The sequence below is a fragment of the Cetorhinus maximus genome, chromosome 5, assembly GCF_964194155.1.
Source record: "Cetorhinus maximus chromosome 5, sCetMax3.hap1.1, whole genome shotgun sequence".
NCBI classification, from domain to species: Eukaryota; Metazoa; Chordata; class Chondrichthyes; order Lamniformes; family Cetorhinidae; genus Cetorhinus; species Cetorhinus maximus.
In genome coordinates, this window is record NC_135883.1 from 12,663,356 (window position 1) to 12,676,070 (window position 12,715).

General features: G+C 47.1%; 2 protein-coding genes across 2 annotated transcripts in view; one reads left to right on the top strand and one right to left on the bottom strand.

The window, feature by feature from the left end:
- Window positions 1-226: 226 nt before the first annotated feature.
- Window positions 227-12,715, bottom strand: part of kcns3a (potassium voltage-gated channel, delayed-rectifier, subfamily S, member 3a) — a 33,126-nt gene continuing 20,637 nt past the window's right edge. Inside the window, exon 2 of the mRNA XM_078541518.1 lies at window positions 227-2,263. Coding sequence (XP_078397644.1) covers window positions 724-2,199 — 1,476 coding nt within the window. The 5' untranslated portion in view covers window positions 2,200-2,263 and the 3' untranslated portion in view covers window positions 227-723. The remainder of the gene's footprint in view (window positions 2,264-12,715) is intronic.
- zpax1 (zona pellucida protein AX 1) overlaps window positions 11,303-12,715 on the top strand; it is a 56,859-nt gene continuing 55,446 nt past the window's right edge. Inside the window, exon 1 of the mRNA XM_078541397.1 lies at window positions 11,303-11,624. Coding sequence (XP_078397523.1) covers window positions 11,303-11,624 — 322 coding nt within the window. The remainder of the gene's footprint in view (window positions 11,625-12,715) is intronic.

A 12,715-nucleotide genomic window follows, 5' to 3' on the forward strand; every position in this document is an offset into this window, starting at 1 on the left:
AAAGTCAAGCTTTGGGTGAGCTGACCCTAAAAACAAAATAAGTTCGACTAAGGTGAATTCTGCTGCAAATTCCAAATAAATGTAAAACTTCCTGAGTTGACTTTTAAGTGGAGATGATTACTTTTTAAAAATTTATCATTTTAACTGTTAACTTAATAGTCTGTGTATTTTGAATAATATATCATCTTCATTACAACACATACTATTGTAGTCAAAACACTCTAAGTAGTTTAAATGGATATTTATTAAGTTCTTTATTACTTTAACCATTGTACAGAATATATGTATATTTTAAAAGCCTATATTCTTTCTTTTCATGCAGTCTTTTCTGCACGCATTTAAGAAATGGAAACTATTCCTAAACTTGATGCAGTTATAATTTCTGCTGGTTTGCATCTAGTTCCCAAAATGAATAACAAATGAATTCATGTTTTCCTGCAGGCGTACAATCAGTATCATATATTTTCATTTGACTGAGTTTATATTGCATTGTCATTTACTTTAGAAACAGACAAAACACTAACAACATGTATACTTGCATAAAGTAGAAGTCAGGAAATTAATTCACATGCTTCTTTCATTTCCACTTTGATACTACAATCATTTAAGTAGCTATTGTATGTCAAACATATATACCCTGAGTATTTTAAAATGCAACAAATAAATAATCATAGAACAGAACTTTGATTGGAAAGCAGTGAGATTAGCCAATAAAATAATGTTCTATTTTGCTGAACAGTTCTCAAGTGTTGTTGTGTTCTGAACAATTTCTAGACCTTGGATGCTAGAGGCATCTATGGTGCTATGGTCACTGGCATTGGTGCTAACCATGGAAGAGATACTAGCCATGAGAGAGTGCATATTTTTGGCATATACGTCTCGAATATTCATGTAAGGTAAATCGGAACAATCTTCTACAAGTTCTGCATTGCAACAATCAATGTCCGCCATTTTATGCTTACTATAGTACTTGGAAAATTTATTGAAAATTATAGTAATGGGGAGAGCAACTACCAAAATCCCACATATAATGCAGGCGCTTCCAATGAGTTTTCCTAATAGAGTGACAGGATAGGTGTCCCCATACCCGACTGTGGTCATGCTGATGGTTGCCCACCACCAGCTCATAGGAATACTATGAAGCCCTGATTCAGTTTCATCTTTTTCAACAGAATAAACAAGGACAGAGAATATGGAGATCCCAACTGTCAAGAACAAGAGCAAGAGCCCAACTTCATGGTAGCTGTGCCTGAGTGTGGCTCCCAATGACCGTAGCCCCACTGAATGCCTGGCCAGTTTCAGGATACGGAATATCCTCATTAGACGAAGGATTTGAATCACTTTACCCACGTTTTCTAACTCCTCGCTGTCCTCATCCATTTTCTCCACGCCCAGTGTGAAGTAGAATGGTAGAATTGATACAAAATCAATTATATTCAAGGGGTTTTTGAAGAATTTCTTTAGAGATGGCGTGACTGTGAACCTTGCAATGAACTCCACGGTGAACCAAACTATACATGCGATCTCTAGTCCTTCTAGTGCAGGATTAACTATCTCTTTGTCATCCTCATCAAATTCCTGGAACTCATGCATGCTGTGAATGCACATAGCCACAATGGACGTAAGGACCACACTTAAAGATAAAACTGCCAAGATTTTGGCCAAGAGTGAGTGTCCAGGATTTTCTAACCTGATCCAAACAGTCTTTCTTATTTTTCCACACCACATATTGTCAAATTTATGCAAATCTTTATCCAAAGCTGACAGTTCTTCAAAGGAGGAATCGATACTTTCATCACTTTTCTGTTCCCAATCTTTATCCATCTTCCTCTCTTGGTACCTGTTGTTGCAGCAGGAGTCAATGAAAACTTCATTAATTCCCCAATACTCGATCTCTTGGCTGAAAGAAAACGCACAAAGCTCTTCCATGACATGCAGTTTCCCAGTGTAGTAGAAGTTCAAAATGTACCGGAACAAGCAGGGATTCCGATCAAAGTAATATTCCTTGTCCACAACATTGTAATCATCACAGAGCTCTAAAATAGCTTCTTCAGTGTCACAGTTCAGTAGTTTTCCTAACCTGGTGTGAGGAAACCGCAGCAGGGTACCCTGGTCGACTCTCTGTTTGAATCCTCCCACGTTTATATTAATAAGTTCATGATCAGGCACTGTCCTTTCGAATATCTGCCCGTAAACCATGTCGATGAATCCTTATCGCTTTGTTGCTTCCATTTACTGTTTCCAAATAATAGACATCTTACACCTAAAATACAACAATTGTTACTTAGCATTATACAGTTGAAAAGGTAAAGGACATTATAAGAAATAACTACTACCATTCTAAAACATTAAGGTCATGGAATACACACGATATTAAAAAAAATGCATAAAATTGTGCATGAGTGTAAATTGTGCATGATACAATAAGCATTTACCTGTAATGTGATTTACAGTATTTACTGAAATTCCCTCAGAACATTTACTTTCACTCATTATTTATGAAGCATGATATCAGGATAGACTGCAAAATAACTATGTATCCCAGAATCCAATGAACTAAAGAGAGATTTTAACACATTCAAAACCCACCCAATTGTGCAGAGTTAAAATTGGACCCAAAGGTTCAAAGCTTATCTTCCAGAACAGTTAGCCAATCTATCAATGGAGATGAGAGTTCCATAGTTTGGAGCATAATTGATGATTGGACATGAAGTTTACAGTATGTCAATAAGAGAAAAGAAAATATAGATATAAGCCTAAAATTTATCTATTGGTTAAATTAGCAGTTGAAACATTGTTTACTTTTTAATACAGAATTATTGCCATTAAAATTGGGGAATGTCATTGATTGTATTAAGCATTTATCCACTGATATCACCAACTGAAAATTCTAAGCAATGACATATATAAAAATATCAGATAATGGTAGGAATAGGTTTGGATTCAAGTACTTCATCATAGAGGGTGGTGATTTGTTAGAACAGACTGACCAAGGAGTTTTTGGAATGGATAGCATGGCAAATTTAAGAGGGAGCTAGATAAGTTTTGCAAAATAATTAATTATGTTTTCGAGAGTACATTGAGGTATTTTTCAAACTTTTAGACTAGCCAGATAAAAGCACACTAGTCTTTTCTGGTATAAAAACAGAAAATGCTGGAAATACTCAGCAGGTCTGGAGTGCTGAGAGGAACAGACTTAACATTTCAAGTTGAATATAACTCTTCTTCAGAACTTCTTCCATTTCTCACCCATTGCCCTCTCCAGTACCCCACATGCTGCCTCATGATCTGATGGCAAGTCTGCCCATGTGCAGGTGAAACAATCTTTGCTGGGGCCCTCATGGGCTCCAAAGCCCAGGGAATTGTCAGCGAAGAGCATCTCAACAGTCCCAGCAGGAGCCTGAGCAGCCTGCCTTTACCTCTCATGAAGTCACAGGGGTTGCACCACTTGGTGGTAGGAAATGAAGAGAAAAGATTTGTAATTGTCCAAGGGTATGCACATGAGTGTGTTACTTATTGTTAGAGTGATAAGTTTCTGTTTCATATGTGAGCCACATAAATATTATTGTTTTGTACCACTTTGCCATCTCCTCCATTCTTGGTTACTGACCGGCAAGTGGCCTTTTCAGTTGTGCAATGATGAATGGTAAGACGTGAATTGACACCGAGAAATTGAGGGTTGTGAAATTAAGGTTTGGTTGTTTGTAGGCTGTGTGTTAGTGGCATCGTGCAGGAGAACAAAAATGGCTTTTGCATGTGGTCGTTAAATGGATGAATTGGTAGAACCTAAGTGAGCCTCGTAATAATGAGGACATCCTAGGCAGCAATGTGTTCCACTCGTGGTGCACTGCCCAAATCACCTTCCAATTTCTCCTCCTCCCTTCCTTCCTCAGAATCATCCATAAAAAGCCTGTGCTCTGCTCTTGTTCCTCCTACAGGTCCAAATCTTGCTGCTACGCGATGGTGTGCAGAGCATAGCACAGCATGGTCATTCTGAACCCCCTGGTTGGATCTACCTAGGTACCTGAGGTGGACCTTCAGCATGTCAATGGCTTGTTCAATGATCCATATGGTGGTCATATGACATTCATTGTCTCATTTTTTGGTCTCATTCTTTGGGTATCCCTTGTCTCCAAGCAGCCAGCGATGAACCTGCTTTGAGGTGCAAAGAGATTACAGTGGGTGCACAAATGCAGGATGAAAGCATCATGGCAGCTACCTGGGAACATTGTGCATACCTACATAAACATGTTTTTGTGGTTGCATACCGTCTGCACACTGACAGAGTGGTGCTCTTGTGGTTGACAAGTGCTCCTGGTGATCTATGGGTGTCTTAACTGCCACATGTGGGAAGCCAGTCAGAGCCACAAACCCAAGTGCCTGCCCATTCTGTCTGATGTCATCACAGGCAAGGTTAATATAATTGCCAGCCCCGGCAAAGAAGCTATCAATCCCCTGACTTGTGTAATTTTTGTGCCACCAAATGCAAGATCCTGCAAATGTGATGGGATGAATCCTGGAAGGATCCAGAGACAAAGAAGTTGAGAGTGGTGGTGGTGAAGCATGGCCAAGAGAACCTCTCGGCAGCAGGTCTTACTCCAGCAGTCTGCCACGACCTGATGCAACATGCTGAGCCTCTTGAGACACCAGTGTTCAAAGATGCTGAGGAAGATTATCCTCTGCCTGTAGACACCGTGCCAGTATGGCCTCCTGTAAGCTGCACCTTTCTGCTGTCCCCCTCTCGCCTGTGGATTTGGAGGTCTCTGAGCAACAGCCTATTACTGGTGTAGGTGCTCCTGCTGCAGGTGCTTCTGCTGCTCCTGTTTGCTGCTGCTGGTGATGATGATGATGATGATGGTGATGCTGGCAGTCATCTTGATCCTCATTTGAAGTCCAAAGTAACACATTCCAGCAGCGCCCATGTTGATCAAATAAATCAGAATTCCAAAGTGCAGATTACGCCACCAAGTGTGTAAAGTCACCTTCAAAGATGGAGATGTAAAATCATCTCCAAGGTGTATAAACTAACCTCTCAGCGCAAGTATTGTGAACAAACCCTTCCATATAAGCAAGAAAGAGAGCAGCTCAGTGCTAACTGGCATATTTCCCTTCCATGGGGCAGAATTTTCCACTCCGGAGACTAAATGCTGTGGCGGACGGGAAAAGCAGAGTGTCTCCTGCTGGCTGGAATGGAGGGTTTGCGCACCAGATCGTCTGCTTTTCAGCTCATTGTATATGCATGAACACAATCCACGTCAGATCTCGTGGCAGGGCGGGCTGTACTCATCTGCCTTGTCGTGACCTCATTGGATCATCTTTCCGGGCACCATGTTTAAGCCACACCCGTGCACATCATTCACTCTCTGCAGCCCAGAACTGGTCGTGGCGAATGGTGGTCCCCAAAAGAAAGCAGCCAACTACCCCCAAGTTTAGTGACACAGTGCTGGAGGTACTTCTGGACGTGGTGGAGACTCACCAGGACGTCCTTTACTGCAGTGATGGAAGGTCCACCAACCTCACCACTCTAGCTTGGGAGAAGGTTGCCAGCGCGGTCAGCACCAATGTGGCTCACAGGAGAACGACCATCCAGTGCAGGAAAATGATGAATTATCTCAACCTTCTCCTGACTCTCAACTCTCACAGGCCCTTCAGGCAACCGCAAGGTTATAGTCCACAGGGATCTCACACATTGCCAGTACGAGGAACATTACCACTGACTCTCTCAAACATTTGACATCTTCATCGCTTCTCACATTCTGTGCAGCTCACATCCTCAGCCCTTACACAGGTCCACTGAGGACCCACAGAAGACAGGCATCCTTATCATCTGCCTTGGCGTCTGTCCTGCTCCGTCTTTATGCAGGACAAGATCACCCAGAACAGCAGGGAGAAATGCTGGGAGTGGGGATGCCTGAACTCGGGCCCCTCGCAGAGTTCGAGGGCGGGCAGGAGAGGAGGCCAGCGAGAAACGGGACCATACCTGCACTGACAATGAGATCAGCATCTCCCAACCCATTGACGGCCCATCACCATCTAGCCATTCAGCTGGCAAAACTGCGAGTGCTTTGTTATATTGGTGACTATGCAGACAATCACTAATAATCTCATCTCTCTTTGACAGTCACCAGCACAAAGAGGTAAAAAGGCACAAGCTGCTTGTGACACCATCAGCTCCAGCTCCACAGGCCAAGGAGGGTGCACATGCCCCACAGCAGGAGACCCCAAGCAGGCCAGGGTCCACCAGGCCTCAGCCCTCCAGAGAACACAAGGCAAGGTAATACCAGACAACAGGGCATAGCAATCTGCAGGCTGCCTCCACCTCTGCTGTGGACGTTGGGGAAGCAGTAGGGTTAGAAAAATTAAGTTAATTTAAGTTGGCTTTTGACTCTTCCTAACGTGTCTCAGCTGTGCCTTCCCTTCAATTTGGAAAAGCAGAAGTTAATTGGGCACCCCTTCAATCAGCCCACACGTGCAGTGGTCAATTCCTTCCACAAGTCCTGAGAGCTCCTCCCCTGGCATTTTCATTCCACGTCTGTTTTTCAATTGCATCATTAGATCAGCTTGGAGAATGGAAGTGCTGAGGTTTTACTACCAGATGAGCTTCGATGCCCCACCACCCACCCCATTGCAATTGTCAAGATCCTTCCCATTGTGCTGAAGGAGTATCATGTTCAGGTCTCCCTCCCTCCAATCACTCTCCTTCCTCCCCCTCTCATCCCTGATCTCATCATGATTATGGTTGATAACCGCCCTGAACTGTTTGATGTTGATGTCCCAGCGCCCTGCGTTGACCTAACCCCTCCCCATCTTCAGGTCCTATGCATTGTGACTTACAGAGACCCTCCCCCCACTGCAATTAGACCATTGAGTGCCCACCCCTACATTAGCTCTTCCCCACCTATAGGCTGCAGATGTCTCCCCTGACTGTAACTGTGCCATCTGCGGTGCAGTAAGAAGCCACAAACCCGCAGGCCTGATGTACGTGAGGGAATGACCACGCCCTGCACCCTACACTGGCACAACTGACAGAGAGCTGACAGGCCTGCCCCTTCCCTGGATTGCAACCAGGGCAGGCATGCCAAGCACAGCCTTCTAAATTGTGGCACGGATCCACAGGACTGCCTAAGCTTTCTGGCCCTGAGTGCATTAATCCCACCCCCCTCCCACCCCACCCCTCACCCCCTGTGATGTATCTGGGTGCAGTCTTCCCCCCCTTCCTCCAGTCATGTGTCTGTGTGCACCCATCCATGGCTTCAGCCCCCTGAATTGTCCCATTCTCACAGGTGTTGGGGCTGCAAAGACAGACATGGGAAGAGCAGGGCCCTGTGTATTAATATATGTGGCTTCCAGTACACAGAATACCACACAATTTGAGCCTGACTGACAATCATAAATTGGTTGTCAACGTAATTCTTAGCACACAGGGGATTATTTAGCAAATGTTGTCCATTCATAGAATCACTGTTTCGAGTCTTGCAGGCATTGGGAGACTGTACCCTGCCCATTACGAACAGCGGCTGGAACATCTAATGCTTTAAACTGTTATGGGGTGAGCTTTAATAAGGGTGAACGCGTGGGTTTGGTTCAGATGCGGGGGTGAAAGCCAGAAAAAATGGGAGTGCATTGGGAAACTGGCTTCAGTCTGCTGACTTCTGTATTTTACTCCGGTGCATGAGGCTACATGCAAGCAACCTCGTCAGTACAGACGGGTCGCCAATTTCAATATGAGAACTAGACGACTAGAGCGATATTGACATGGGTTTTGCAGCTTAACTTTGACTTCACAGGTTTCTGGGGCTTCTTGGAATTTGACAGTGAAAGTGAAGCATGAAGACAATGGCAATTCAGGGGGGCTGAAGCCATAGGCGGCATCTTCTGGTCCTGTCAGCGGTGGGGGGGTCATGGTGGGTGAGACGGGAAAGTATGGAGGAGGGCCAAAAGTCGGCTTCCCACCGGCATTAAAAAAAAGCTTGTGATTGTCCGCTCCCTGCTCTGCTGGTGGTCAGGTAGCTCACCACACTAGGTCGGGAACACCCACTTGCATTCATTGAAAATATCATGAATATCCATTATAAAGTCAGCTAATTAGACCGGCGTGATTCACGACTGGATATATGTGCACCTGGTGAGCATCACTTCACTCATGACCCCGAGATACCTTTGCCTACCTTTCATTGCGCTGCGCTCGTGGCTGCTCTGACTCCATGTCAGGCTGCGCAGGCAAGACCCGCGGGGAGGCATGAGGGTCTCTGAGCTAAGGCTTACCATTCAGACTAGAGGGAAGGCAGGGGGGAGGCAAGGGAAGGGGCTGGAGGGCTGGAGGCTGCAGGCAGCGGGGAAGACTGAGGAAGGGTGCACACAGACATATGGCTGGAGGAGAGGGGAAGACTGGAGAAGGGTGCACACAGATACATCACGGGAGGTGAGCTGGGGTGGTGAGGGATTGATACACTCGGAACCACAAAGCTTGGGCAGCCCTGTGGATCCGCGCCACAATTTAGAAGGCTGTGTTTGGCACGCCTGCCCTGGTCGCAGTGCAGGGAAGGGGTGGGCCTGTCAGTCCTTTGTCAGTTGTGCCAGCATGGTCTGCAGGGCATGGTCATTCCCTCACGCACATCAGGCCTGCGGGTTTGTGGCCTCATACTAGGCCGCAGGTGGCACAGTTACAGCCAGGGGAGGCATCTACAGCCTGTAGGTGGGGGAAGAGGTAATGCAGGGGTGAGCACTCAATGGTCTAATTGCGAGGGGCGGGGGAAAGGTCTCTGCAAGTCACAGTGCAAAGGGCCTGAAGATGGGGAGGGGTCAGGTCAATGGGGGGCATCAGGACATCATCATCAAATGGTTCAGCGGGGTTATCAACATCAATCCTGATGGGATCAAGGATGAGAGGGGGAGGAAGGGGAGTGACTGGAGGCAGGGAGACCTGAACATGGTGCTCCTTCAGCACAAAGAGAGGGATCTCGACAGTCACGCTGGGTTTGGGGGTGGCTGTTGAAGCTGGTCTGGTAGTAAAACCTCAGCACTTCCATTCTCCAAGCTGATCTAATGATGTAATTGAAAAACAGACATGGAATGAAAATGCCAGGGGATGAGCTCTCAGGACTTGTGGAAGGAATCGACCACTGCACTTGTGGGCTGATTGAAGGGGTGCCCAATTAACTTCTGCTTTTCCAAATTGAGAGGAAGGCACAGCTGAGACACGTTAGGAAGAGTCAAAAGCCAACTTAAATTAACTTAATTTTTCTAACCGTACTGCTACATCTTGGTGCTTTCCCAGCATCCACAACAGAGGTAGAGGCAGCCTGCAGATTGCTATGCCCTGTTGTCTGGGATTATCTTGACTTGTGTTCCCTGGAGGGCCGAGGCCTGGTGAACCCCAGCCTGCTTGGGGTCTCCTGCTGTGGGGCACATGCACCCTCCTCAGCCTGTTGAGCTGGAGCTGATGGGATCAGAGGCAGAGGGAATTGGGATTGGCTGGACGCTCTTGGAGTCACCTGGGATTTTGGCCCTAGGGTTCCAGCTGCTGGTCCTCGACCCTATGGGTGGCCTAAGGCCTCTGGCTGGCTCCTTCAGGTGCTCTGCCCCCCTCTTGCTTAGCCACTGATGGATCCTATTTGTGCCTAGAGCGATGGAGTGCCAGTCCTGCCGTATATCAGGTGCTATGTCCTGGACCAAGGTCTCCATGACAGTCGCCATCCTACTAGCGTTGACCTTGATGAACTGGCATGTTAGAACAATGTCATGAGGAAGAACACGGAGAGACTCCTCCACCGTGCATTGAAATCTGTTGACAGCACCTGACAAACCTGCCTGACCTTCCCATGTTTGCCTGGAACAGCTTGACTAGGGAGCGGCAAGTTCTGGAGCCCAAGTCTTCTTTACTATTGCCGGCATATTGTCAGTGCCCATAGCCTTTTCAGCACCTATAGCCCTTGCCTAAGCAAGGTAAACCATTGCTTTAATCCGCCCTGCCATAACCTCACCATCAGTACCAGTGACTACAGCCATCGAGGCACTACATGTTGGAATTCACTCCCTAAACCCAGCAACCTCCTCCAACTAGCGCAAAATATTGCAGATGCTGCAAATCTGAAATAAAAACAGAAAATGCTGGAAATACTCAGCACATGTGGTAGCATCTGTGGAGAGAAAAACAGGATTAACATTTCAGGTCAGTGATCCATCTCAGAACTTCGATATCTCCAAGTGGATGATCCATCTCCGCTTCCACCGGAGGTCCCAGCATTACAGATGCCAGTCGTGAGCCAATTCGATTCACTCCAGGTGATATCGATAAATGGCTGACGGCACTGGATACTGCAAAGGCTATGGGCCCTGACAATATTCCGGCAATAGTACAGAATACGTGCTCTCCAAAACTTGCCACGCCCCTAGCCAAGCTGTTCCAGCACAGCAACAACACTAGCATCTACCCAGCAATGTGGAAACTTGCCCAGCCATGTCCTGTACACAAAAAGCAAGAGAAATCCAACCCTGCCTTTTACCACCCCATCATTCCACTCTCAATCATCAGTAAAAAGTGAGGGAAGGAGCCATCAACACTGCTATCGAGCAGCGTTTGCTTAGCAATAACCTGCTGACTGACACTCAGGGCGGAATCATCCGGTCCCATTGTTGACAGGTATCATGGTGGGCGTGAGCAGGCAATATGCCAAGAAGACCAAAAATTAATATTCGCCGATGTGAAACTAGTTTGCAGTCGTCCGTTCTAACCATCAATGTTGGGCCACATTTCCTGCTGCCGCACATTGGGAACCTTAGATAATACTTTAGCATCTCATTATAAGCCCTGCTCACCGGAATCATTCCCCCCCACCCAAGCTGGGTCACCTGGACACGTACATAAGGGAGCTACACTTCGCTCGGGGCTTCGAGTCCTACATTGCTTCAGGCAGGTCATCAGCGCCAGGCTTCACAGGCAGCATTACATCACTTTTAGGGGGGCTCATGGGCAGGTCTCTGCCTATCAGATCAGCCATAAGGTGGGGGTAGCTTTTCAATGGCTGCAGGGCAAGGGCTGTGCTGGGGAAGTGGGTGGGTATCCCAGGGTCTGTGGTGGGGGTGGGGGGGGGGGGGGGGGGGGTGTCACATGTTGATCTGTGCAAGTAGCCTCAAGGTGGTGAGGGCTGAGAAGGCAGTCTCCAGAGAGGGTGACGCCAGATGAAGATGTGAGGGTGTATGTGAGAGAGTGAGTGGCAATGTCCCCTGAGCTGGCAGTGAGTGAGATGCCAGTGAATGTATGGTGGACTTGTGAGCATGTGAGTTGAGATTGATGAGATAGATGGCGGCATGGATGACATCATTCATCCATTTTCTGCACTGGATGGCCAACCTCTTGGGTACAGCACAGGCACTGGCTACCTGTGCCACCTCCAAAGCCGGACTGGTGACACAGATGGGCCTTCTGCGGCACCAGAGCTGGGGTAGAAGACTTCACAGAGGGCCTCCACGGTATCCAGAAGGTGTCCCAGGATCAGGGACAGCTGTGGTCTTCTTGGCTTTGGAGGCCATGTCTTCACTGGAGCAGTCCTGGGCTACAAGCATTGAGACGTGTGCGTACAACTGCAGTTTAGATATGGCGCCCAGCGTGAGAAAGTGGCAAGGTAAACGGCATGGGAGGCAAATTGGAGGCCACCCGCCAGCAATCACGCGCGACTCCCATGACTGCATCATTTATGAGGCGGGGAGGGGGCGATATGGCATGAAAACCCACCATTGTGGTCAACGGGTGAAATGTCTTTTTTCATGCCCGCTACTGCGCTTAGTGCAAATCTGGGAAGATTCTACCCTCAGTTTGGATTCAGCCAGGAACACACAGCTCCTGACCTCATTACAGCCTTGGTTCAAACATGGACGGAAGAGCTGAACGCCAGGGGAAAGGTGAGAGTGACTGCCCTTGACATCAAAGCAGCATTTGAGCGAGTATGACATCAAGGAGCCCTAACAAAACTGGAAGTCAATGGGAATCAGGGGGAAAACTCTCTGCTGGTTGGAATCATACCTAGCACAAAGGAAGATGGATGTGGTTGTTGGAGGTCAATCATCTCAGTTCCAGGAGTCACTGCAGGAGTTCCTCAGGGTAATGTCCTAGACCCAACCATCTTCAACTGCTTCATCAATGATATTCCTTCGATCACAAGGTCAGAAGTGGGGATGTTCGCTAATGATTACACAATGTTCAGCACCATTTGCAACTCCTGAGATACTGAAGCAGTCCATGTCCAAATGCAGCAAGACCTGGACAATATTCAGGCTTGGGCTGACAAGTGGCAAGTAACATTCATGCCATACAGGTGCCAGGCAATGACTATCTCCAATAAGAATCTAACCATCGCCCCTTGACATTCAGTGGCATTATTGAATCCCCTAGCATCAACATCCTGTGAGTTACCATTGACCAGAAACTGAACTGGACTAACCATATAACTACTGTGGCTACAAAAACAGGTCAGAGCCTAGGTATCCTGTGGCAAGTAACTCACCTCCTGACTCCCCAAAGCCTGTCCACCGTCTACAAGGCACAAGTCAGGAGAATGGTGGAATACTCTCCACTTGCCTGGATGAGTGAAAGAAGCTTGACACCATCCAGGACAAAGAAGCCCACCTGATTGGCACCCCATCCACAAACATTTACTTCCTCCATCACCAACATACAGTGGCAGCAGTGTGTACCATCTACAAGATGCACTGCAGG